The sequence below is a fragment of the Brachyistius frenatus genome, unplaced genomic scaffold, assembly GCF_029030835.1.
Source record: "Brachyistius frenatus isolate BFR_SWC_R1_liver_20210118 unplaced genomic scaffold, ASM2903083v1 Contig_18, whole genome shotgun sequence".
NCBI lineage: Eukaryota > Metazoa > Chordata > Actinopteri > Embiotocidae > Brachyistius > Brachyistius frenatus.
In genome coordinates this window covers 5,520,346-5,542,772 of record NW_027210617.1, presented here as the reverse complement: position 1 = coordinate 5,542,772, position 22,427 = coordinate 5,520,346, and the positions used below count along the sequence as shown (strand labels likewise).

Below are 22,427 nucleotides of genomic sequence, written 5' to 3'. Positions count from 1 at the left end.
ATGGGTTGCATGTTTTGAGCAAATCATACATCTTTATGTGTTTCCGTCAACTGGATGAATCTCTGTGTTCTCTCTGGTTTGTAGAATTAACTTAAATCATGTACAGATTAATAAAGACTCTTTCATTTATTATGTTTAATATGATTATGGGTTTATCTGCTTTACAATGAAATTATGTCGCTCCATTCTGTAATTGTACTAAAGCTACTTCTGTCTAATGTGTAAATACAGCACCTATTGCATATCTATCCAGATTGAGAGAACTTGGCTTCTGTTCCCTTACTGTGATTCTAACATTTTTTCCTCTTAAAGAACTTTTCCTTTCCAAATCTTGGCTCTGATTATAGTATCACATGTTGTTCATGTTTTCTACCTGCCAGTTTTGCTCTCATGTTCCTTCACTATAAAACTTAACTCAACTTTTGCCTTTATTTGCTTGTTTGCCAGTTTAAATCATTTCATTCCTTTTCTTTACATTTTGATTGGTCATTGTACGACATTTCTTATTGCTGGCAAGTCATTGTTTCAGAAGGATATAGTCTAAATATGTCTCCTCTGACACGTATGGAATCCCATGTTTGTTTGAATCACTTCACTTGACAGTGATTCACCACTAATGTCATGTGCCATCATAACATACGTAGAGTTAAGCCCTCTCCCTCAGATGTTTCCCTTCCATTACAAGTGCCTCAGCCAACCAGTTTTACAAATGCCACAATAAAGACCTCATCAACTAGGACTACACCTGCTGAAATTATTAAAACTATTTTTGTGGAGGTTACCTTCAGGTGGTCCATCTTTTAGTGATGTGTTCATGGACCCCTTGGTGGCATGTAGGCGGAGTGACAAGGGAGAATTTGTGTCACACTGACAAGTTATATTGTGTGACAACCAGACATCAAGCTGCCCTTTGTATTGTAGAACTGATGGGGAAGTGATTTGTGAATTTCTCACACAGAGAAGAAAAAAAAAAGAGGTCCATACCCATCTTTAGAATCTGGTAACAATTACATTTCAATCTGTTTTGCCCACTTGATGTAGAAAAGTAACTGTTGTTGTTGTGTTGTGATTCATGTGGATCTGCCCTCTCATTCATCCTCTTACCTCAGAGCAGGTAGGCAGGTAGTTGTAGACAGTGAGGGGAACTTTGGTCTGTTCCCCTCTGATTAAGCTGTAGGGAAGCGTGAAGTCGACAAAGAAAGGCTTGAAGGTACGAAGCTCCGCTCTCTTTGCCAAACCCAGCCCCTTATCTTCAGACAGGCTGACAGCCTCTGCCACCCATGTGGTGATAGAATCCGGTACATCCAGCTGCAGTTCAGCCTCCCCAGTTTCAGAGCTGTCAGTGACACGGTGAGATACAAACTTGAGAGGCAAGCTATGTTGGACATGAAAATGAAAATATTTTAGCATCATTTCATTTCACACAGGCAATAAAAAGGCGCAGACTCAGAGGATGTGCTTGATGAAACATTGGAGATTACTTTTATGTTGGTAACACCTGTGTCAACAACACCTGCGCCAGTGTTACAACAACAAACACGCTGAAATGGATAGGTGTGAGGGACAGTCAGGTGTTGACCCAATCTGTTTCTCTGAATGAAAAGGGCTGAGGTCATTATTGGCAGCACATATTTAATGTTGGTCTTGGCAAACTGTCACAGGGCATAATAAACTTGAAAAACTGGATGTATTCCCTTCCTTTTGATCAGGATGCCCAAATCCATTTTTATAGACTTTTAAGGAAAATCAGAGCTTCGGACTTCACAGGAAATTAGGGAGAGCTGGAGTCCCATCCAAAGGAATCAAGCATATGGAAATCTATGGGCAATTTATTTATATTGGCTGAAAATGAGAGGAAGGAGCTCTCGAGAAAGTAACAGTCTGTTCCAAGATTAAATGAGCCACCTTCACACCCAGAGGGGGGAAATGCTGGATGCAGCTACATGATGGAACATCGGTTCTCTCACATAACAGAGCTGCTTCGCACCTTTCCTCTCTAAAACCTCTCCCAAGAGTCTTTCATCTTCACTTTCACCTTGTCATACCCTCACTATCCCCTTTTTCTTCCACCTTTAGCCTCTCATTTCTTCTTCCACCTACCTACACTCTTCACACCTTTTCTCCTCCTGCTGTTTCTTACTCTCATCACCTTTTCCACTCTATGAAATCCTTCCAGGTTTTTGTACCTTTGCTCGTCTGCTCTCCTAAATGCTTCAGATTGAGATTAAATCGCATGAAAGGACAGACAATCTGATGCACCTGATATAACTAGCCACAGGCATGTACAGTATCACACACACACACACACACACACACACACACACGCACACAGGCACACAGGCACACACACACACACACACACACACACACACACACACACACACACACACACACACACACACACACACACACACACACACACACACACACAAAGGCACACAGGCACACAGGCACACTCACACAAGAGAAATATTTCTGTAAAGACTTAAATACCTGACATTGAGGCAGTGCCACACCCACGTCTCTGGGAAAAATGTACGCCTCCGCTTCTCTGCTCTGAAACCAAAACACAAGCAGACATCAGTAAAAAGCTTCAGCTGCTGCAATGAATTACCCCATAATTGGAAAATGTATCATTCAAAATCCAACGCTGCAGAATGTGTTTATGTATGTTTATCACTAGAATGAGACATATTCGTGGAATGTGGGTCTAAAATATGGACAAACCAAATAAAGTAATTTCTGTTGTCGTGTTTTTCTGTACTCGTCTATTACTCATTCCAGAGACCTTATTTAACCCGAGGATGACAAACACTTAAAAGTGTACTACTGGAATATAATTCCTGGGATCTTGAAGTAATTATTGCTCTCTTATGGGCTTGCTTTCAAATTCATTGTTTTCAGTAAAGTACACGGCCATATTACTGTGTGGTCCAGTGAAGGATCACAGTCAATTTTCCTCAATAATCACAGCTTGTTTTCTTCCATCCAGCACGGAGGAGAGTGGAGTAAGTGATATATTCGAGCAGAGTTTTAATGGTTTACGAGAACCTCCTAACACAGAAATGTCATTAGTTTAATCTGTTAAAGAGCCAGCGTGTGTTCAACTGAATATGTTTGAGCACGACATGAAATCCCACCCAACTCACTCCCAGTTTAATCACAAATAGTTGCTGAGAATTGTATTTAACTTGTTTAAATCTGAACTTTTTTCTGCAATTTATATTTTAGAACTTTACTATCAGTTAAGAAAACTTTTGTCGTGGCCACACTTAGTTGGAAAAAGGACAACACATTCATGTTAAAGCATGTCCGACTTCAGAGTGTGTTACTTTACCTGGTGGTGGGGCGTGAGTGCATGGCAGCCACTAAGGTGGAGGTGTGGGGCTGGAAGGCAGGAACGGCCTCATCAGTGTACATGCCTCCGCTCTGCCGGTGGTTTAAACTGACCATATCTGTCATCACAATCAGGCCTGTTTCCTGTATTAAACATACAGAGAGATAAACACACACACACACACACACACACACACACACACACACACACACACACACACACACACACACACACACACACACACACACACATATACTAGGATTATTATTTTTTTTTCCCTGTGACATCACTGTGGGCTCTTTATTTAAGCGTGTGCTCTCACTGTGAAAGCGAAGCGTGCGTCCTTAGTGATGTCCCAGTGCCATGGAAACACAGAGGACCGCCTGCGTCTCTTCGACGACAGCCCAGGCCACCAGAAGTGTCCGTCATCTTTAGGAATGCCGAAGGCATCTGAAACGTCAAAATCCGCCAGCTCTTTAAACACCTGCACAGTGGAAACACACAAACACAGTAATTCACCACATACAGCTTAGAGTCACGGATATCTGCTGAGGTAATATATAAATAAATAAGGATCTATTAATAAAAGTCAAGTCATTTAGATCAACTCTCAAACATCTATAGTTTTGTTTATTTTAATTCATTGAACATCATTAGGGTTGAATATGACTTTAACCTATATATATATATATATAACCAACCTTGTCAGGACTCAGCTGGAAGTCAGGCTTTAATAGGTAAAGACTCTTATCCACAGTGGCCACACAAACACAGGAGCCCCTCTGACCCTGGACATGCAGGGTCACTTGGTCCCCTGGCATGGATTCATTAGTTGACAGAGAAACAGCTACCTGCAATACAACCAACATAAAATACACAACTGATGTTCATAGAAAAAAAAAAAGAAGCACATTTCTAAAGACTAGAGTATATTTAACATCTTGTCTAAATTACAAAATTGTACATTCCTTTGTTGCTAATAAGAATGAACCACTTTTGATTTTACTCGGGTTCTTGATTAATATGCCATTTTTTTATTTATTAATTCCTAGACCATAATTAGTAATTACTTATTAAACTACAATATCTCCTGCAAAACATCTTTGCTCATTTTGTCTGATTGAGAATCCAAATATAAAATGGTAAAATTCTCACACTTAAACCTGAAACCACAAAAGTGCTTTTTTTTGTCAGAATAATTACATAAATGATAGCTCAACTATCAAAATTGTTGTCAGGTAATTTTCTATCAATCCAATCCTTTTAGCAGAAGTTGGCAGTGGTGATCCTCTGTGGAAAACAGTGTGTCCAGTAGTTTTAAATAGGAAGATGTGGTGGAAAACAACATGACAAATTTTGGAAAACTAGTCTTTGAAAGAGGTAGGGATGGTGAGAGTCCGGCATAAACTTTCACACGTCAAATTTATTTTTCACCTGCACACAGTCACAAATTAGCCCCGTTAATTGGTTCCGCTGCCCTCCTTTCACCATTCTGTAACCTGTCATCCTCTCCTGTCATGACCCCACTTATCTGCCTGTGGCCTGCATGGCTGCTGTCTCATCCTGCCCTCGCAACCCCCTCCTCCAACACACACACACACACACACACACACACACACACACACACACACACACACACACACACACACACACACACACACACACACACACACACACACACACACACATACAGATACACACAGTGTTGTAAGGGCATACCAGAGAGCTGTAAATACTTCTGGGAGTTAACTCCACCTAATGCAGGCAGGAACTGGGGAGCTCTCCCAGGCCAACACAGCTGTTTGTTTACAGACATTACACTGTGGCGTAATGGCTGGTGCATGGATACTTAGGCTCAACTCCAAAATGTATGCAGACACGGCAGCTTTTTCTGCAGGTTTTAATAGATAGTTACTTTAACAGAAACAATCCTTAATTTACTTTAAATCCAACAACATCAGAGTGTCATCAAGTAACTTATACTACAGTTACAATAATGTTGAGATCGAAATATGTCAATAAATATATCAACACATTTTTATGGATGATTTAATGATAATGAAAATGTTTCCAAACCTGGTTCTCAAACTCGGGCTGGATTGGGATTTGCAGACTGTCTGTGACGCCCTCGCCATTTTCCCTCACGTAGTAGACCAGCAGGCGGCCATGGGGTGCCATGCTGTGACTCACAGGGAAGCGTAGATACGACATACAGCTGTCCATCTCAGTCTGGGAGGAGGAGCTTGCAACACCTGGAAGAGAGATGGCACAGGAAGGTGATTGGGATGACAAAGTCTTCATGAGGACTATCTGCTATTCTGATGTTAAAGACCACTATTATAAAGATGCTGGGTGACTCTATCAAAACTCACTCAGGAAAGAGTATCACTGTAAATAATGGTTTGTTTGAAGCTTTGGGGAAATGCAACTCTACTAATGGCAACTACAATTAAAAGGGTTTTCTGTGCATCTTTTTTCTCTTCAAATCCATTACACAAAATTGAAATAAATGGATTAATATACTACCAGAAGAAAATGGAGGCAGCTGAGTGGTGTGAATGTTCTTGTCAAAGGTGACTGTCGCCCTTTTCCCTCGGTGTAAGGCTGTCAAGTTGGCCGGCTGTCGGCCTGATAGGACGATGTTCCCCCTGGATGCCACCTCGTAGTGCAGCGTGAAGTTACAGGGACACGTGGATTTGAGAGCCACCTCTGCCTCCTGGCCAACCTTTACACACAGAAAGAGACAAATATACTCTCATGATTATACCAGGAGGGCTAATGTGACAGTGTGATGTATTCCAATATTTTTTTTAAATAATCCAAAATGAAACAAAATAGGTAATGCATCACACTCCAGATCCAGTAGACTGTGTGAAATTCAGACAAAAAAACCCGTCAAAACATACCTTGAGTGGAGCACTGGGACTCTGGATCTGGATGTGACACCTGCTGGGAGAGTACCAACTACTGATGGACAGGTAGCTGGGCAAGTACTGGTCTCCTACTGTCTTGCCATCAATGGATATCACCTTGGTCTACACAGAACAAAAACAAGACATTCTAAGTTTTCAAAAGACTTTCATAAGATCTCCAATAACCCTGTCTATTTTACACAGTACTAGAAGCGACTGTTACTGCGGCCACTGACCTCTAGCCAGACATACTGGGCAGCAGTGGGGATGGAGGGGATATCAAAAGTGGCCTGGCCGTCTTTGGAGATCAGTTCACTGGTGTAGACATTGTCCTTGGGGGTCAGCTCTGCCTTCACACGCACCCTCACCCCATCAGCTGGGCTTCCATCAGGATAGGTGACCTCAATCTAGAGGGCAGTGGTCACAAATGAATAATGTTAATGTGAATCAATAATGGCTGAATTTATGTTTAGCAATTTACTAGTGATTATTAAAGTTGATTATGTTCTCTTTTAGTATGTACTTTTTTGTTTGTTAACAGCTTCAAAAACTAATTTGAGTAGCCTCACCTTCCCTTCGTAAGGCAGACCAGGCTTGAACTGTTTGCGGGTGTCCTTGGAGTATTTTATGTCAATGAGCTGTTTATGGACCGGCGTGGAATCATCAAATGTGGTCTGCCTGCTTCCATCTATGCTGGTCACCGATGCCCAAATGCTAACCGTGCCCCTGAAGTGATCGGCCACATCCAAGGGCATCATGTCCTTCACACACAGACTGAAATTTGCAGAGCCTTTGATCTGGGAACAGAAGAGATGTCATCAGGTGTAGTTGGATGTGTATTTTTTTCGTGTCAGAATTGGGAGCTTAATATCTGAGGTAATAACAATGATGTGTATAGGCAAGGCAAGGCAAGTTCCAGATATGTGGAGCATAAAAACTGAACGCTGCTTCTCCATGTTTAGTTCTGACTCTGGGAACAGAAAGGAGACCCGTCCCTGACGACCTGAGGGGTCTGGATGGTTCATAAGGTCGCAGCAGATCAGAAATATATTTTGGCCCTAAACCATTTACTGCTTTATAAACCAACAGCAGGATTTTAAAGTTGATTCTTTGTTTGACAGGAAGCCAGTGTAAAGACATCAGAACTGGAGTGATGGGATCCACTTTCTTGGTCTTAGTGAGGACTCGAGCAGCAGCGTTCTGAATCAGCTACAGCTGTCTGATTAACTTTTTACTGAGACCTGTAAACACACCGTTACAGTAGTCGAGTCTATTGAAGGTAAATTCATGGACAAGTCCTCTAATCCTCAAAATGTTCTTCAGGTGATAGTAGACTGATTTTGTCATTGTCTTAATATGGCTGTTCAGATTGAGGTCTGAATCCATGACTACACCTAGATTTCTGGCTTGGTTCGTGGTTTTTAACATCAGTGACTGAAGCTGCACGCTGTCTTTCAATCGTTCTTCCTTGGCACCAAAAACAAATACTTCTGTTTTATTTGTTTATTTGAAGAAAATTCTGGCATATCCAGTTGTTGATTTGTTCAATGCATTTACCCAGCCCTTGTATGGGATTATAGTCCCCTGGGGTTATAGTTATGCAAATTTGTGTCATCTGCATAATTATGATAACACATTTTGTTGTTTTCCATAATCTGAGCTAGTGGAAGCATGTAGATGTTGAACAGAAGAGGCCCCAGGATTGAACCTTGGGGAACACCACATGTCATTTTAGTACGCTCTGATGTGTAATTAGCTACAGACACAAAGTATTCTCGGTCCTTCGAGTAGGATTCGAACCAGTTTAGTGCTGTGCCAGAAAGTCCCACCAGTTTTTTAGTCTGTCTAGTAGTATGTCATGGTCGACCGTGTCGAATGCAGCACTGAGATTCAGTAATACTAGGACTGAAATTCTGCCATTGTCTGTGTTTAAGGGGATGTCATTGAAAACCTGAACAAGAGCAGTTTCAGTACTGTGGTGTTGTTGAAAGCCTGACTGGAAGACATCAAAACAGTTTTTTCAGGAAAGAAGTTGTTCAGCTGTTGAAGAACAGCTTTTTCAATTATTTTACTTAGAAATGGGAGGTTTGATATTGGCCTATAATTTCTCATTATTGCGGTGTCTAAATTGGCCTTGTTTAGGAGTGGTTTTATAACTGCAGTTTTTAGGGCCTGTGGGAAGACATCTGAGAGAAGGGATATTTTTACAATTTGAAAAAGATCAGTGGTCATGCAGTTTGAAATATTTTTGAAAAAGTGTGTTGGTAGAATACCCAAGCAGCAGCAGGGTGAGGACTTCAGATGTTGTATAATGTCTTCAAGGCTTCCATGGTTGATTGAATGAAATTGTGCCATGATATTTGAGTGGATATTATTTAGAGACGGGGACAACACATATCCTGTGGTTAGTGTGGAGGCACTGATTGCCTGTCTAATTTTCTGAATTTTGTCAGTGAAAAAAAGAGGCAAATTGATTGCAGGCCCAGGTGGATCGGAGCTCAGCAGCTACTGACACTGGAGGGTTTGTTAGCCTGTTAGCAAATACGGTGCATGTATTGTTATTGCTTTTGGTTATGATGTCAGAGAAAAAGGACTGCCTTGCATTTCTCAGTTCCAGATTATAACTGCAAAGTATTTCTTTATAGATGTCACAGTGAACCTGGAGATTTGTTTTTCGCCACCTGCATTCAGCTTTTCGACACTCTCTTTTCTCTATTCTGACTAGCGTGGCATTTCTCCAAGGAGATCTTTGCTTACCAGAGACAACCTATTTATCAAACTTTAGTTGGTGCAATGGCATGAGATGGAAGAGAGGACTGGTTCCACACCAGGAGAACCCCTAAATAAATAGTTCACTGGTGTTTTCAGAGATGTAACGCTTTGTCACCACTTCAGTTTGGACATTTGTGTGCAAAGAGATAGCACTGTCAAAGAAAACACAGAAATGATCGGAGAGTGCAACATCAGTCACAGCAATCTCAGAAATGTTTAGACCTTTGGTGAAAAAGATATAATAACAATAGTGTTTTTAAATAGTATAATATGCAAGATGCCTGTTGACTGAGGATTAAATAAACTGACCTCCATTGTTTTAATTACAGGATGGCCCATCTCATGGCGGTAGTAGCCGACTCCATTTACGGTCATGTTCACTATCAACTTCCCTGTCACCGGTTTCCCAAAGGTATACCTGTAAAACATCGACATGTCAGAGGCTAACATGGAAAAGGCATTTGTTTTTATTTGGCATAAAGGCCAATTATAACTCATTTTTACTCAGGTATAAAGCAGGTAACACGCTGAGGACCATGTTCCTATGGATGATGAGCCAAACGGAAGTCCTGGCAAAACATGGAGGTTTTTTGTTCCATTCTCGTTTAAGTGACTTACCTGGCTCTGACAGTGGCCTGCTCACATGAGTTGAGATCACGGATGTACTGTGGTGGATCGATCACCAACTCAAACTTGGGCATCACTGTGACAGAGGAAACAGAATATTTTTGTTGTACTGTTTTGCTGCATTATATGTTCTACTCCCCATCACTGGCTTTCTGCCATGTTGGTGATCCATAAAATGGTGTTATTAGATAACAACATTCACTGTAGTTGATTGTCTTCTAAAAAACACAATTAACTTCCTCATCTTGGCTGAAGGATGTTTTTCAGGATTAAGTGAAACACTAAAGATTTGAAGACTAAATGGGGCTTTTAACACAAAGAAAATAAATACATTAAAGTTCACTAAACATGGACTCACAGCATACCACTGCATGGAAGAAAAACACAAGAGGAACACACAGCAATTTAAAGAATCAAAAATGTAAAAAAAAAAAAAAAAAATCTTCCTATCTGCACAGGTCCTCACCATATTTCTGCACTTCAAATGACTTGTTGTAGGTGTGGCCCTGTACCTCCACGAAGATAAACCACTCTCCAAACACAGGCTGGTCAGACAGAGGGAAACTCATGTTCACAACCCCTACGAGAGAAAGAAAAATCTAGTTAACACATTCAGTGCCCGTGTGCTTGATACTGATTAATTATAGAAAAATATACATACACATACACTTCTAGTATGACAATTACAGTGTGGACTGACATATACTGAAGTGTGCCATTTATCATCCTTCATCAATTCTAAGCCCAGAGTGAAGGAATCTTTTTACGTAGCTCACCAAGAGAGACACTACAATTAAATGTGATGTGCAAGCTACACAGTGATGACTTAAATATATTGCAGAAGATGTGGCTTACCACAGCAAACAGATTTGAGCCCTTTCCACTGGACCATCCTGGATCCTCTTGGATCCTGAGAGATGAAATTAGTACAAGAAAAACTAGTGTTAACATTGCTATTTTCACATTGGGAATGTGTGGAACTATATTAGTTGTTAATTGCTGTTAAATGTTGTCATTACACAGTGGCAACGTCATACTGCATATTATAATTCATGAATTGTGTCTAACAGTCCCTGAAATAACCTTGACCGATAGATCTCGCTCCAGACCGCAGTCAAAATAACTTTACAACTTTTCCTTCAGTGACAAATAGGCTTCAAGTAAAAAGCGTCTTATGTGCTTGTTGCAAACTGTTAGTCATGTATGGGCTTCACAAAGCTTCTTATGATGCAGCGACTTATTTGCCCTTCAGATGTCTCAACATCTAAGAAGGTCTGGGAAGAGAGACAGGGAACGGCTAAATGGAAGTCTTTGAAAATTGGAAACCCTGGGTTGTCCAGTCAAAACATATCAAAATTTCAAAACAATAGGCACAGGCTAAAAATGGTCAATTGGAAAATGTTTGAATGGGGGGACCAATTGTCAACTTGAGTAGCAAAAACAAATGACAAATGGAAAAACAGTTCCCAATTCACATCTCACATGGCAGAACGGTTCCCAAATGGCCAAGCCCTCAATCGACTTGGCAATTTGGAATTCCTCTGAATGGGGTGTCTGGTTCTCCCAATTTTCAAAACCCTAAATGAAGACATGCTATTTGACAAACTGGTCTGAACTTGATATGTCCCATAATAGAGGCTGCTGTACAAGCCAGACCTGGCTCACCATCCAAAAGATGTGCCTGAAGGACATTAGCTCCATTCTACAGTCAGCACTTCGCATGCTAAATCTAAGTTCCAAGATGGATTTCCGTCCAACTTTCAGCCTATTTGAACCATTGTCTGACAAAATATGAACATCTGAAAATCGTGGAGAACTTCACATTAATTTACCCTATCAAAAGAAAGGGGGTGTGGCAAGCTTCCTGCACTTGAATGCTCGGAGCTAGAGGGCTCCAACAGCCCACTAATCCTGATCCTCAAATCAGTTGGAGTCATGGACAACAACCTACTAAGAGAATCATGGCTCTGCTACTCAAGTTGAAAATTGGGACACTTGGTCACCCTATTCAGTGTTCTTTTCCAAAATAGCAGATTTTAGCCATTTCCAATATTTTGACATTTGGAACTGCGTTAAGTTTTCTCAAATGTCAAAACCCAACACAGATTTGTTAGTGACATGTATAGAAGCCACTGTACAAGGCTGACCTGGTTCCACATCAATAGCACCCTCTGAAAGAAGAGCTCCCTTCAGGGTCTACAGAGTCTGTGCTTCATATGCTAAATCATGGAGAAGAACAGAGATAAGACATTCGTTTGAACTTTCCCCCCATTTGAGCAATCGTCAAAGAAATATGAACATTTAAAAAATCTGCCATTTGCGTAGACCTTCCAACTTAACCCAGTTGGACTAGACTATTTCTGATTGCCATCCAAAGGGACTGGCCAAAGTGTCAGAAAGAGGTTCCTCTTTGACACCCAAAGTGCCGGTTAAGTTCCTGTTTGGCGACCGAAGCTTTTGTAGTGTTCCTATTTGGTGAAAAACGTGTCAGCCACGTTCCCATTCATCAAATCAATATTTGAGAACAATTGTACTGTTACGTCCAAATGACAACAAGTTTCCCGAACGATAAACGGAAATGGTAGATATGCCACCTGGTGTTCAACTCGCACAACTGTGCGAAATGGAAACATTTCACACAAGGGGGAAACAAAAGGGAAGAGAAAGGGGGAAAAAGAAATGGAAAGACAAAGGGAAAGGGGAAGGGAGAGAATGGGGGAAGGGAGAGAAGAGAAGAGAAGAGAAGAGAAGAGAAGAGAAGAGAAGAGAAGAGAAGAGAAGAGAAGAGAAGAGAAGAGAAGAGAAGAGAAGAGAAGAGAAGAGAAGAGAAGAGAAGAGAAGAGAAGAGAAGAGAAGAGAAGAGAAGAGAAGAGATTCCTTTCATGTTGTTTATCCTCGTACTGTTCCAAAGAGCACCCTGTTATCTAGGTGAGCTGCCCTGACTTTTGCTCTGTAATCTCCAACCAGGCTGCAAACTAAAATTGCCACTGTCCCCTCCTGAACGTGGCTCTGCCAACCCTGGGTGGTCCCGCCAGCCTCCACTCACCAACACATAGGCCTCAATCTGCAAAAAAAAAAAAAAAAAAAAGAGAAAGACAAGCACAAGACGGTATGAATTAGATAAAAAAAAAAAAACTATAAAGCTTAGAGAGGATCTCTAGTCGTTACCCGACTCATTCCTTATCCAACAATCATCCATCTGTGAAAGTGAGTACTGCCCTTTACCTGCAAAAGGCCTCTATAGCTGCAAACATCAATAAACCGTCTGTCTGCACAGTCGCACGGCATATTTGGAGCCATTACTAACATTCCAAGAAATGACTCGAGCTGGGCTTCTGTAAATAGGTGACTGTACATTTCTTTGCACTCAGATCAGAGGAGGTTTCTCCTCTAACCTCCACCAATTAAAGGTGGAAAAGTATGTTCAGAGTAAATATTATGTCATACTATTGCCAAAGTGATATGAAATAAATGTGAATGCATCACCTGCATAATGTAAACAGAGGTTTGGACATTCAGAATTTGTATCTTCTGCTATTCAAGCTACAGATGGAATAACAGGTTTCACCATAATTCCTGGTGATTTTTACTAAAGATTGTCATTTGATTCTTTATTGTTTGTTTGTCCATTTGCAACAATTGGTGTACACCTATTTGAGATGCAATATTAATGGCTTTAACACGACGTAGGATTTGAATTACCTTGTCATTCACTGGCCTCATGTCGGGGGTGACTGTGTAAACATTGATGAGCACTAAAGACATAAAAAAAGAAATGCAATATTGTAAAGAGAATGAAGCAGGCTTACATCTGTTATTGTGAAAATGCCTACGAATATCTAGCATGTCTGATGATCCTGTTTGGATCTGTGCCACATCAGATATTAAATTAACCGTCTGAATTAATTTGATGGGTTGAAATGCTCTACTATACAAACCTATCAGGATCACATAATCACTTATTTCCATATTAGTTCTCCAGCTCAAACTCAGCATCAACATGAAAGTATCTATTGACCGATTTCATAATTCTATGACAAACACTAAAAGTGTGCCTCAATTGTCTGCATTTCTGTGGTATTAACTGATTAACTACCAGGCGCACTATGAGGGAACCTTTATGTTTGGGTTTGTAGATGGGCTTGTCGGTCTGGATGAAGACAGCCGTGCCCTTGCTCTCCACTGTGACGGTGGTGTAGTTGTGGAAAATGTAACCTCCCTCTGTGAGGTGACGGTTCCCCCAGACCTTCAGGTGGGCCTGGCCTCTAAGCCCAGAAGGAACCTGGTGGCACATGCACACACACACACACACACACACACACACACACACACACACACACACACACACACACACACACACACACACACACACACACACACACACACACACACACACACACACACACACACGAAAGCAAAGTCAAGAGGGATCAGGGCTGGATTGAAAAAACATAAATCAGGATTGTAAATGTTTACTGCTGTTACTTGTGGTGACACACAATTTCAAATTATTCACCTCGATTGAATATTTTCTAGGGAACAAAGGCTACATAACAATAAGAGAGCTACAAAAGAAATCCAGAGGAAGATGCCAGGCTATAGCACAGTACACTACACATGACATTATTTCATGAGAATGAGGGTGGAGGTTACAGGGAGGAGAGGGAGAGAGAGGCGAAGAATCGAGCCGTGCATACTAGATTGATCTATTCCAGCCTTCGGGGGCGGCGGACTATACATGCACGTCAACAGCTGTTGCATATTATATTGAGGCTGTTACCTTATTCCCAATGAATGAGCAGAGACAGATGTTGCATTACAAATAATGTTAGTGTTGATTTGCATGTTGCCTGAGGAATGTGCACACAACGGTCACGGCGCTCTCACTACTGTGCAGCTGTCACCGCTGCAGAGAAAGAAAACAAATGCAAACGAAGTCGCGCACAAAGTTGGACTCACCTTCAGTTTGATGGTGCCTTTGTCTAAAACAGAAACAAGCAGACAGATTTAAAGTGAGACATTTTTGCCTATACTTACAGCTCTCACAAGTCAGTATAATGATCAGTATTATACTGCTAGTGTGAGAGCCACTATACGGCTGCGTTTGCCTGGAGGCGCTCCCCCCGGGTAAGCTTTAAATCCCAACTGCAACCTGTCTCCATGCTACTCCAGGCAGAGCTAGCACCACCGATTAATGCTGCTGTCAAACAAATCACACACTGTATTCACTAAGTGGCTGCTGGGATCGAAGATAATGCCCCTGAAAACCATGGAGCACACAGTCATGGCAGAGGTCGATCAGGCTCACTCTGTGTGTGTGTGTGTGTGTGTGTTCTTAAATCTATGTTTCGGGCCAGCACACCTACCTGGGCGGGGGGAGGGAGAGGGAGAGGGAGGGGGGGCATTTCTTTTCTAAAAGTAATACATTGTGCCGGTGTAACCTTAGCTTAAGAATTTGTTCTCACCGAGCACTGAGCCGTGGCCGTGGGCAACTGTCTGTCCCTTCACCGACAGCTGCACCTGGACACGTGTTTCTGCTTTTGCACCGAAGATGGTTACGCTCACGCTCTCCTCGACACCCGCTCGAAACACAGAGGGCGCAGCAACCAAGTAACCTCTGGAGGGAGAGCAGGGTGGTGGGGAAAGGAGAGAGAGAGAGGGAAAGGGAAAGGAGGGAGGTGAGATACAGGTGGCAGTCAAACACACACGAGAGGTCAGAGGTCAAATAGAGAAGCGTGACAAGAAGAGGCAGGGGATAAACATATACTTTATAAAAAAAAAAAAAAAAATCAAGTAGATGAGTTACGAATTCACATTTTTCTCTCTCACTCGCTGACGTTTTTTTTTTTTTTTTTTTTTTCACTGACCGGCAAACACATCCACATGTACGCCTTTTACACAACAAAAAACACGCATACAAACAAGGGGACATTCCACATGGATTTGGGCGGCGAGATCGGGTTTAATTGGTTACCAGGGACACGGTACCTGTCAGCCATTGAGCTTTCTGCTCAAACGTTTTCTTTGGGTGGTCTGGCACCTCTGACAGAACCGTGGCGTCTGTTTTTTGAAAAATAACGACTGAGATTCCACACAGTCACTCTGACATTTAATTGAGGGAAGGAGCGTGTCACTGGGGTCACAGAGCAAAGGTCATTCTTTGATGCTTATAAACAGCCTGGAAAAAAAAAAAAAAAAAAAAGCCCAATTTAAGTTTTATTTGGATGAAAAGAATATGCCGTGTGGCAGAGAGGGGCTACATCTCTCAGGTAACAAAGGTAGAATAAAAGGTGCTCTTGTTAGCTCGGTCCCACGTTAACCAAATCAGTAGCGTGTGGTCTGTTGCTGGCAAGTAAGGGTGTGTAGAGCAGCTGATTAAAGCTCACTAAATGATGTGCTGTGTTTGGGAATCTGATCATTTGCTCTGATTTAAGACACGCACGCAGATCAGATTGCATACTTACAGCAATGTAAGTATTTACATCTTCTTGGTTGATCAATGCAGTCCTGACCCATTTGCTCCAGCTTTTTTTTTTTTTTTTTTAAGGCAAATGAGCCAACTCAGCCCCCCCAAAAAAACTTAACTGAAGATCACACAAATTAGGGGTGAGCAAAGCCTTGAGCACAAACCCAATTGCATGCATGAGAGAAGGATCAGGTGGTTGGCATTACAGCACTACAGCATTACAGCCGAAGGCAACTGCAGTTCCTGAGAGAGAAAGTCATGAGAAAATCCCCCTGGAAAATAAGGCTTCAGGAGGAGGAAGATAATACGAGGAAATTGACTTTGCGCGTTTGATCTACGGGGAGTTCAACCAGCTCTCGGATGAGCCTTGATCAGGTGGTGGAGACCATGTTTATTTCAGTCACATGGCCCCCATGTACTCAAGTTCTCATTGTTTTTGCCCAACTTTTGTCCTCTTAGAGCCGAGAGCTGTTCAGTGCCTGAGAAGGATTTGTGTTCTCCTTTGTAGGTGAAGCCTTAAACAGTCGGTCACATGATTTTTGTTTTTTGTTTTTTGTTCTCAGGCTCTTTGCTCAAACTTTACTCTCAGCAGGACCTGATTCATAGGTGACAAACAATTAAGCTCTCTTTTGAAATCAAGCCTGGATTTTTTTTTTTTTTATTTTGGGGGGGGGGGGGTCTGTAAATTTTGGTAATTTTGCACAGTGAGCTGCACTCCTTCCTTCCCTCCTGAACAAACCTAGAAGAATTCCTTACACCTTTTGACTTTCTTTTTTTTTTAACTCATAAAGTCAGAATTACCCCTCACGCAGTTGACTGATGCCATCAATGTGCCTGGGTCTGGCATAAACACTACTAACGAACCCTGTTTACATTTGTCAGTATCACAGCACATACTCAAGTCATGGGCTATCACAACAAAATCAGCAGTGCGGGCTTCGTCTCAGTGTATCACTCTGTGACCGGTCTCAGGTCAATAACACAACAGTGAATGAAAAGTTTGACAATACAGTTAAAGGGCAAGCTGTTGAGGTGGGACAGTGACATTAAATCTGCACATATTCACACACAATCTTGACAGATGAGGATCATTTGTTCATACAGCAAATATTACATGCATTAGTTGCACTTAGTTTCATAAGAGGTTACTTTGAACACAGGTCTGTTTTCTATATTATTATTTTTTTTATGTTTCTGTATGAGAAAACTAACTGGTCTGACTTGATGTTGCAGCTTCACACAGAGAGCATCGGAAATGCTTGGGTTAAGTATACGAGGCACCTCAAACACACCACATGCAAACATAGGCTACTTACTGTCTCTCTTGTGCACAACTTCTGCTCACGTTGCAGATGAACAAAGTCCATGAAAGACTCAAAGCTGTCAGAGACAACCGCAGCATTTTGGCCTCAGTCACCGAGATACTTCTGGGTATCGGCTGTCTTCTCTGAATGAGGCTGGCTCTTCAAACTCTGCTGGAAATCTAAATGAAAGTGAACAGTATCTAGAGCCCTCTCGGTCTATCTATCCATTGAGGTTGGTAGGGGTGATAGGTGCGCAGAGCTTCGTCCGGAACCAAAGATCAACTTGTTTGTAATCATCCCTCTTCGCCAAATCCAGTTCCATGCAAATCGTGGGGTTTTTTTTGTTGTTTTTTTTCCTTCTCCCTTTTAGAGCCCAGAGTACACGAACAGTCCTCTCCCATGTGCCTTCACCCGCCCCGGTTCCGTTCTCTCATATTTCAGCATTACAATTTGTAAGTGTCCTCCCACTTCAGCGCGCAGAAATGTCACGGGAAAGATTTGTTTCACATGTAAAAAAAAAAAAAAAAAAAAAATCCGTGCAAAATCTCGCTTTCCCCGATTGTTGCTGCGGATCTCAAGTCGGTCACTCTTCTTTTTTTTTTCTTTTTTTTGTTCCGCTCCCACGGCAGAGTCAAGAGGCGACCAGCGTCAGGCTGCGCTTCATTCACTTTAATGCCTCCTCACTTGTGTGCTAAGAGAGCATGACTAAGAGCAGTGGAAGGAAAGGCACGGAGCGTGCTGTTTAAGCCACTATAAATTACCTGCTCATTTCACTTGCTCTGAGTTCAGATGACACGTCTGATTATCTGCCAGTTACAAGTACTTCCCTTTGTGTTGTCAAGTTTAAGTCGGCCACTCTGGGAAGCAGTTTGACAAAACACAACTCAGGCAGCTGAAGCAAGATTATCTCAATTTTACGCACTTATTGTTGTACTTTTTGGAGTACGCTGATGCCCTGTGCAGATATCTGCTGCCCTCCAGTGGCGACTGGACTTAAGTGCACTCATGTCTCAAACGGTTCATCAAATGAAGGACAAAAGGCAGTTCTCTTGGTAACAACATTTATTGAAATGCTTTCAAAGTAATGTGTTGATGAGAACCAATGAACACTGTTGTACAGTAGATTTTCTGTCAGGTTTTATGAAATACTTTATTAAAAAAAAATATAATATGGCAATAACACAACATTTTAACACCAGTAAAAGTCACAATATAAAACTAATTCACATCTTAAAATATGTCGGGCTTGAGGTGCCCCACTGAGTTGTGACTCTCCGGTAGAGTATGGAGGACCATCAGCTCAACAGCAGAGTGGATCTGTTTGTTAAAATGTAACATACAGGGATCGATGGCCATCCTAGAAAAAAGCTGCACCCGAGAGGCTCAGACAACAAAAGTCCCTTAATGGTCCAAAGCAGCAAAATTGGGAAGTGGGTAGAAAAATTAAGCCTTAAAGTGTCCTCGAATATGATTTAAAAGGAGTGATGTGTAGGATGTAGTGGCAGCTACTGTTGAAGTTGCAGATCGCAAACAACCGAACATCTCTTTCCTTTACTGTCTCCATCAAAGCGTGTAGGAGAATGTACAGAGGCTGCAAAAAAAACAAAAAAAAAAACAAACAACCACAAAAGATCCTCTCTGGAGAGTTTTTGGTTTGTCCATTGTGGGTTAAGAACATGGCAGAGCAACATAGTGACATTATGAAAACACATTTAACAACATTTTTTCCATTTCTGCCAATAGAGCCCTCTGAATCCTACACACTGACCCTTTAATTCCTTGCCAATATCACTGTGATCTCTGTTTGGCGGTGAGAAGAGCAAAAAAAAACAACAAATAAATAAAAAACACATTATTTTTCTCCTTTGTCTCAAGCGCAGCCGTGAATTAGGTCCTCCACAGTGAGGTCTCTCCGTTTCTCAGAGACTATGTTGTGATACAGTTTACAGTGCAGGTTTACCTGCTCCGGCTCAGTGAAAGCAGTCTTAGAGAAAACCACTTGGTTGTCCTGGTTGACCTCCACTCCATACGCCTGACAGAGTTCAGCTGCAAGTGGCATGTCTAAAGACAAAAGCTGAGCCAGTCTGTCAAGAGGAAAGCGACAGTTGCGGCTGCTGTATCCGTGGCTGTAGATCAGCAGGAGATCTCTGCGACACGCCACCAGGTGACGGTGCAGCGCGCAGGCCTGCAGGAAGTTCAGTCTGTGAGCGAGACGGAGCAAACGGACAGGATTCTTCTCCAGAAAAGCTCGGTTGATGGAGAGAGCGAGCCTGATGGATGGAGTGCTGCGGAGTCGCTCTGGGAGTTCCATGATGTGCTGCGTGGCACGAGCTGAACCTGGGAGAGGCCAGGAGAAAGAAAGCATGCACCAGTTATCGCGTTTTAAGAGTGCACTGCTGGTAAACAACCTTCAAAAGGCCGGATAATATTACCGGCCAAAAAAAGAAGAAGCCAGAACATGTGTCCTAAAGTATCTTGTTGACAAAATCTCTTCTTACTGCGTAAAAAGCACTGAGCAGGATCACACTCGATAACGGCTTATTTAGAGAAGGACTTCAACAGACATTCGTCATTGAATCTCTGCGTCATTAGTCTGTTATTTACAACACTGAACTGATGCCTTTAACATGCATAGAAATACAACAAAGCAAGAAGTATTAAACGCGGCAACCAACCCAAGTTGTACAGCAAACAGAGAGCCTGAAACTCCTCCTGGTTCGGATGCGGTCCTGTTGCCGTTGCGTAGCAATCCAGCAGCCAGCTCAGGTTTTCTTGCAGGTGTGTGTCGTTGATTCGCGGGTCGTAGAGCCGTAGGGGCTCGCCGCAAAGACGATACGAGGCATAAACGAGGAAACGCACACTCCGCCCTAATATGGCCACACAGTCCGATCCAGACACCCTCTGGATGATCATGTCCTGCTTCACGCCACGCAGGCGGTCAAAGACAAAGCTATAGACCTGGAGGACAAAAACAAAAATGTAATGAAAGAATTCATGTTGTGATTTAACGTATCTAGGATTATAAACTTTAATGTGACAATGCTGTTACTGACCTTTTGACAAAATAACCATGTCAGAATCCTTTGTATAAGCCTTGCATGTTCGGCCCACTCATTTCTTTCAACCAGATATTTTAATTCCAGCACATTTTACAGCCGTCACTGAAAGTGTTGTCACTTCATTCGCCATTTAATTTCAGTTGCAACACATATGAAGCGTGTAAGGCAGTGTAAGACACAATAAGCTACAAACAGGAGCGATGAAAGTAGTCCCAAAAGTTTATGCTACGTAAACAAAGTGTTCTAAATTGTACTTTGGGTCCCAAAAAGAAAAAGAATTGCTCTGATATACGGCGCTTTTAGGTCATCTTGGTAATAGAAAGAACACGTATGGTTGTTGTGCCAACTACGTAACAAGAGTTCACTCTAAAATACACAGTATTTCCAGGGCCCTTAAGGGTGCCGAGACCTCACTTCAAATGTACAATCTTTACCGACCAAAGTTTGCAGCGAACGTGAGCGGAAACGTGCAAATCCGACTTGCCTCAGTCCACGGATGCAGCCGAGGGGAGGCTGCTGCGATGTCATCGATAAGGTAACACACCGTCTCCAGCAACACGGCGGGCGGTCGGAGCTCCGCGGGGTTCGTCGAGTCCTTCCCAGCCGCTGGTCTGGTATACTCCTTGACGGCACGCGAGGGGTCTCCCCTCGGCCGCCGGTCCCTCTCCGCGCCTCGCGCCATCTCAAAACGGTGGAGGCGGTTTTGAGCCTCGCGGGCCCGCAGCTCGCGAGCAGGGCACATGGTCCGGCAGGTCCCCCGGGGGACCGTTTCCTTTCCGTGCTCCGCGGGTCGCCGCCGTTCCTCTTCCCCCGCGCGTCTCGCCGGTGCTTTGGTCTCGCCTCGCCATTGCTCTTTGCTCCTCTGCCTCCACTGTCCTCCTGATGGCGCGTCACCACCCGTCTGCGAGCGAGAGCTGTTTTGAGGGAAAAAATAAAAGGAAAACGGTTTGATTAGTTGTTCAATATGCGGTTTAATATAAAAAATAAAAAATAAAAACAACGGGTCCAACGCGATGTTCTTCTCTTACGTTGTCCTCCGTGAACACCTGGTCATCTCGAGCTGTTGTTTATCAACTCAAAACTCATTTAAAAGTACGCAGACTTTTTCAGTTTACAATCTTAAAGCGCAGACTTGTACCTGTCTTACCTGCAGAATTGATTATTGCGTCATACTCTGTCCCTGATAGAAGCAAAAGGGGTAATCAATTGGTCCACAAATAGTCGGTTAAAAGTCATTACTAGATCTCAATCCTGAGGAGGTCTTCTTGCAGCTGTTAGAAATCAGATATTTCAAAACCACCTGTGAACCGCTTCTTCATATCCGGTCTTATTACGTCATCAGTTCTTTCGTGCCCTCTTCACACTGGTTTCTTGTGCTCACCGAGTCCTCTCTCTCTCTCTCTCTCTCTCTAAGAAGAAGCTCTTAGGAGATTTTCTGCTGAATTAAACTGAATTAATAAATGCGTGTGGCCAACCGTGTCCTGCCAAGTCGGTCGAGGTCATATTACGTTAGCTGCGAGCGAGCTAGCGAGCTAGGTAGCTCGCTGGAAAACAACGTGCGAATGTCACGTTTTTAACCCAACAATACACGTTTCACAACGCAGGCTGTCGAAACACAATAAAAGACCCGATTGAAGGACTCATTTTTCTAAATACTTGCGTTTACGTGAAATAAAAGAGAGGGTTGTACTCACGTGCGACGAGGAGCCCTCCTGCGGTTCATTGGTTCTCCAGAACAAACAGCTCGTCACGTTCCAGCATCGTCCAATAAAAATGGTGCGCTGAGTGGTTCAATTGACGTCACATCCGGGAGCGGACGCGACGGATGGTTTACACTTGAGGCAGGATATTTTTTTGACGAAACATGTGACGTACTATTTTACCATTTCCACAAAAAACAACAACCCACATTTAAAACTTCTCTCGGCGTGTCTCTCATGTTGATGGATA

General features: G+C 42.6%; 2 protein-coding genes across 3 annotated transcripts in view; both read right to left on the bottom strand.

The window, feature by feature from the left end:
* cpamd8 (C3 and PZP like alpha-2-macroglobulin domain containing 8) overlaps window positions 1-18,089 on the bottom strand; it is a 47,190-nt gene extending 29,101 nt beyond the window's left edge. Inside the window, exons 1-20 of the mRNA XM_069695082.1 lie at window positions 17,431-18,089; window positions 15,114-15,265; window positions 14,608-14,630; window positions 13,765-13,930; window positions 13,351-13,403; window positions 12,695-12,712; window positions 10,504-10,558; window positions 10,115-10,228; window positions 9,640-9,724; window positions 9,331-9,439; window positions 6,819-7,046; window positions 6,486-6,656; window positions 6,244-6,372; window positions 5,864-6,062; window positions 5,414-5,589; window positions 4,039-4,188; window positions 3,660-3,821; window positions 3,338-3,480; window positions 2,494-2,556; window positions 1,105-1,336 (exon numbers count right to left, since the gene is read on the bottom strand). Of these exons, the coding sequence (XP_069551183.1) occupies window positions 1,105-1,336; window positions 2,494-2,556; window positions 3,338-3,480; window positions 3,660-3,821; window positions 4,039-4,188; window positions 5,414-5,589; window positions 5,864-6,062; window positions 6,244-6,372; window positions 6,486-6,656; window positions 6,819-7,046; window positions 9,331-9,439; window positions 9,640-9,724; window positions 10,115-10,228; window positions 10,504-10,558; window positions 12,695-12,712; window positions 13,351-13,403; window positions 13,765-13,930; window positions 14,608-14,630; window positions 15,114-15,265; window positions 17,431-17,516 (2,514 nt within the window). The 5' untranslated portion in view covers window positions 17,517-18,089. The remainder of the gene's footprint in view (window positions 1-1,104; window positions 1,337-2,493; window positions 2,557-3,337; window positions 3,481-3,659; window positions 3,822-4,038; window positions 4,189-5,413; window positions 5,590-5,863; window positions 6,063-6,243; window positions 6,373-6,485; window positions 6,657-6,818; window positions 7,047-9,330; window positions 9,440-9,639; window positions 9,725-10,114; window positions 10,229-10,503; window positions 10,559-12,694; window positions 12,713-13,350; window positions 13,404-13,764; window positions 13,931-14,607; window positions 14,631-15,113; window positions 15,266-17,430) is intronic.
* Window positions 18,090-18,462: 373 nt separating this feature from the next.
* Window positions 18,463-22,243, bottom strand: sac3d1 (SAC3 domain containing 1). Of its 2 annotated transcripts, none has more exons than XM_069695080.1 (4): window positions 22,172-22,243; window positions 20,962-21,391; window positions 20,094-20,376; window positions 18,463-19,755 (listed from the first exon to the last, which is right to left on the bottom strand). In XM_069695080.1, exons 1-4 carry the CDS (start codon window positions 22,198-22,200, stop codon window positions 19,289-19,291), a joined length of 1,209 nt encoding a protein of 402 aa, XP_069551181.1. In that variant the 5' UTR covers window positions 22,201-22,243; the 3' UTR covers window positions 18,463-19,288. The 2 variants fall into 2 exon arrangements, with proteins under 2 accessions (XP_069551181.1, XP_069551182.1); XM_069695081.1 differs by lacking the exon at window positions 22,172-22,243 and adding an exon at window positions 21,506-21,614.
* Between the last annotated feature and the right edge of the window lie 184 nt (window positions 22,244-22,427).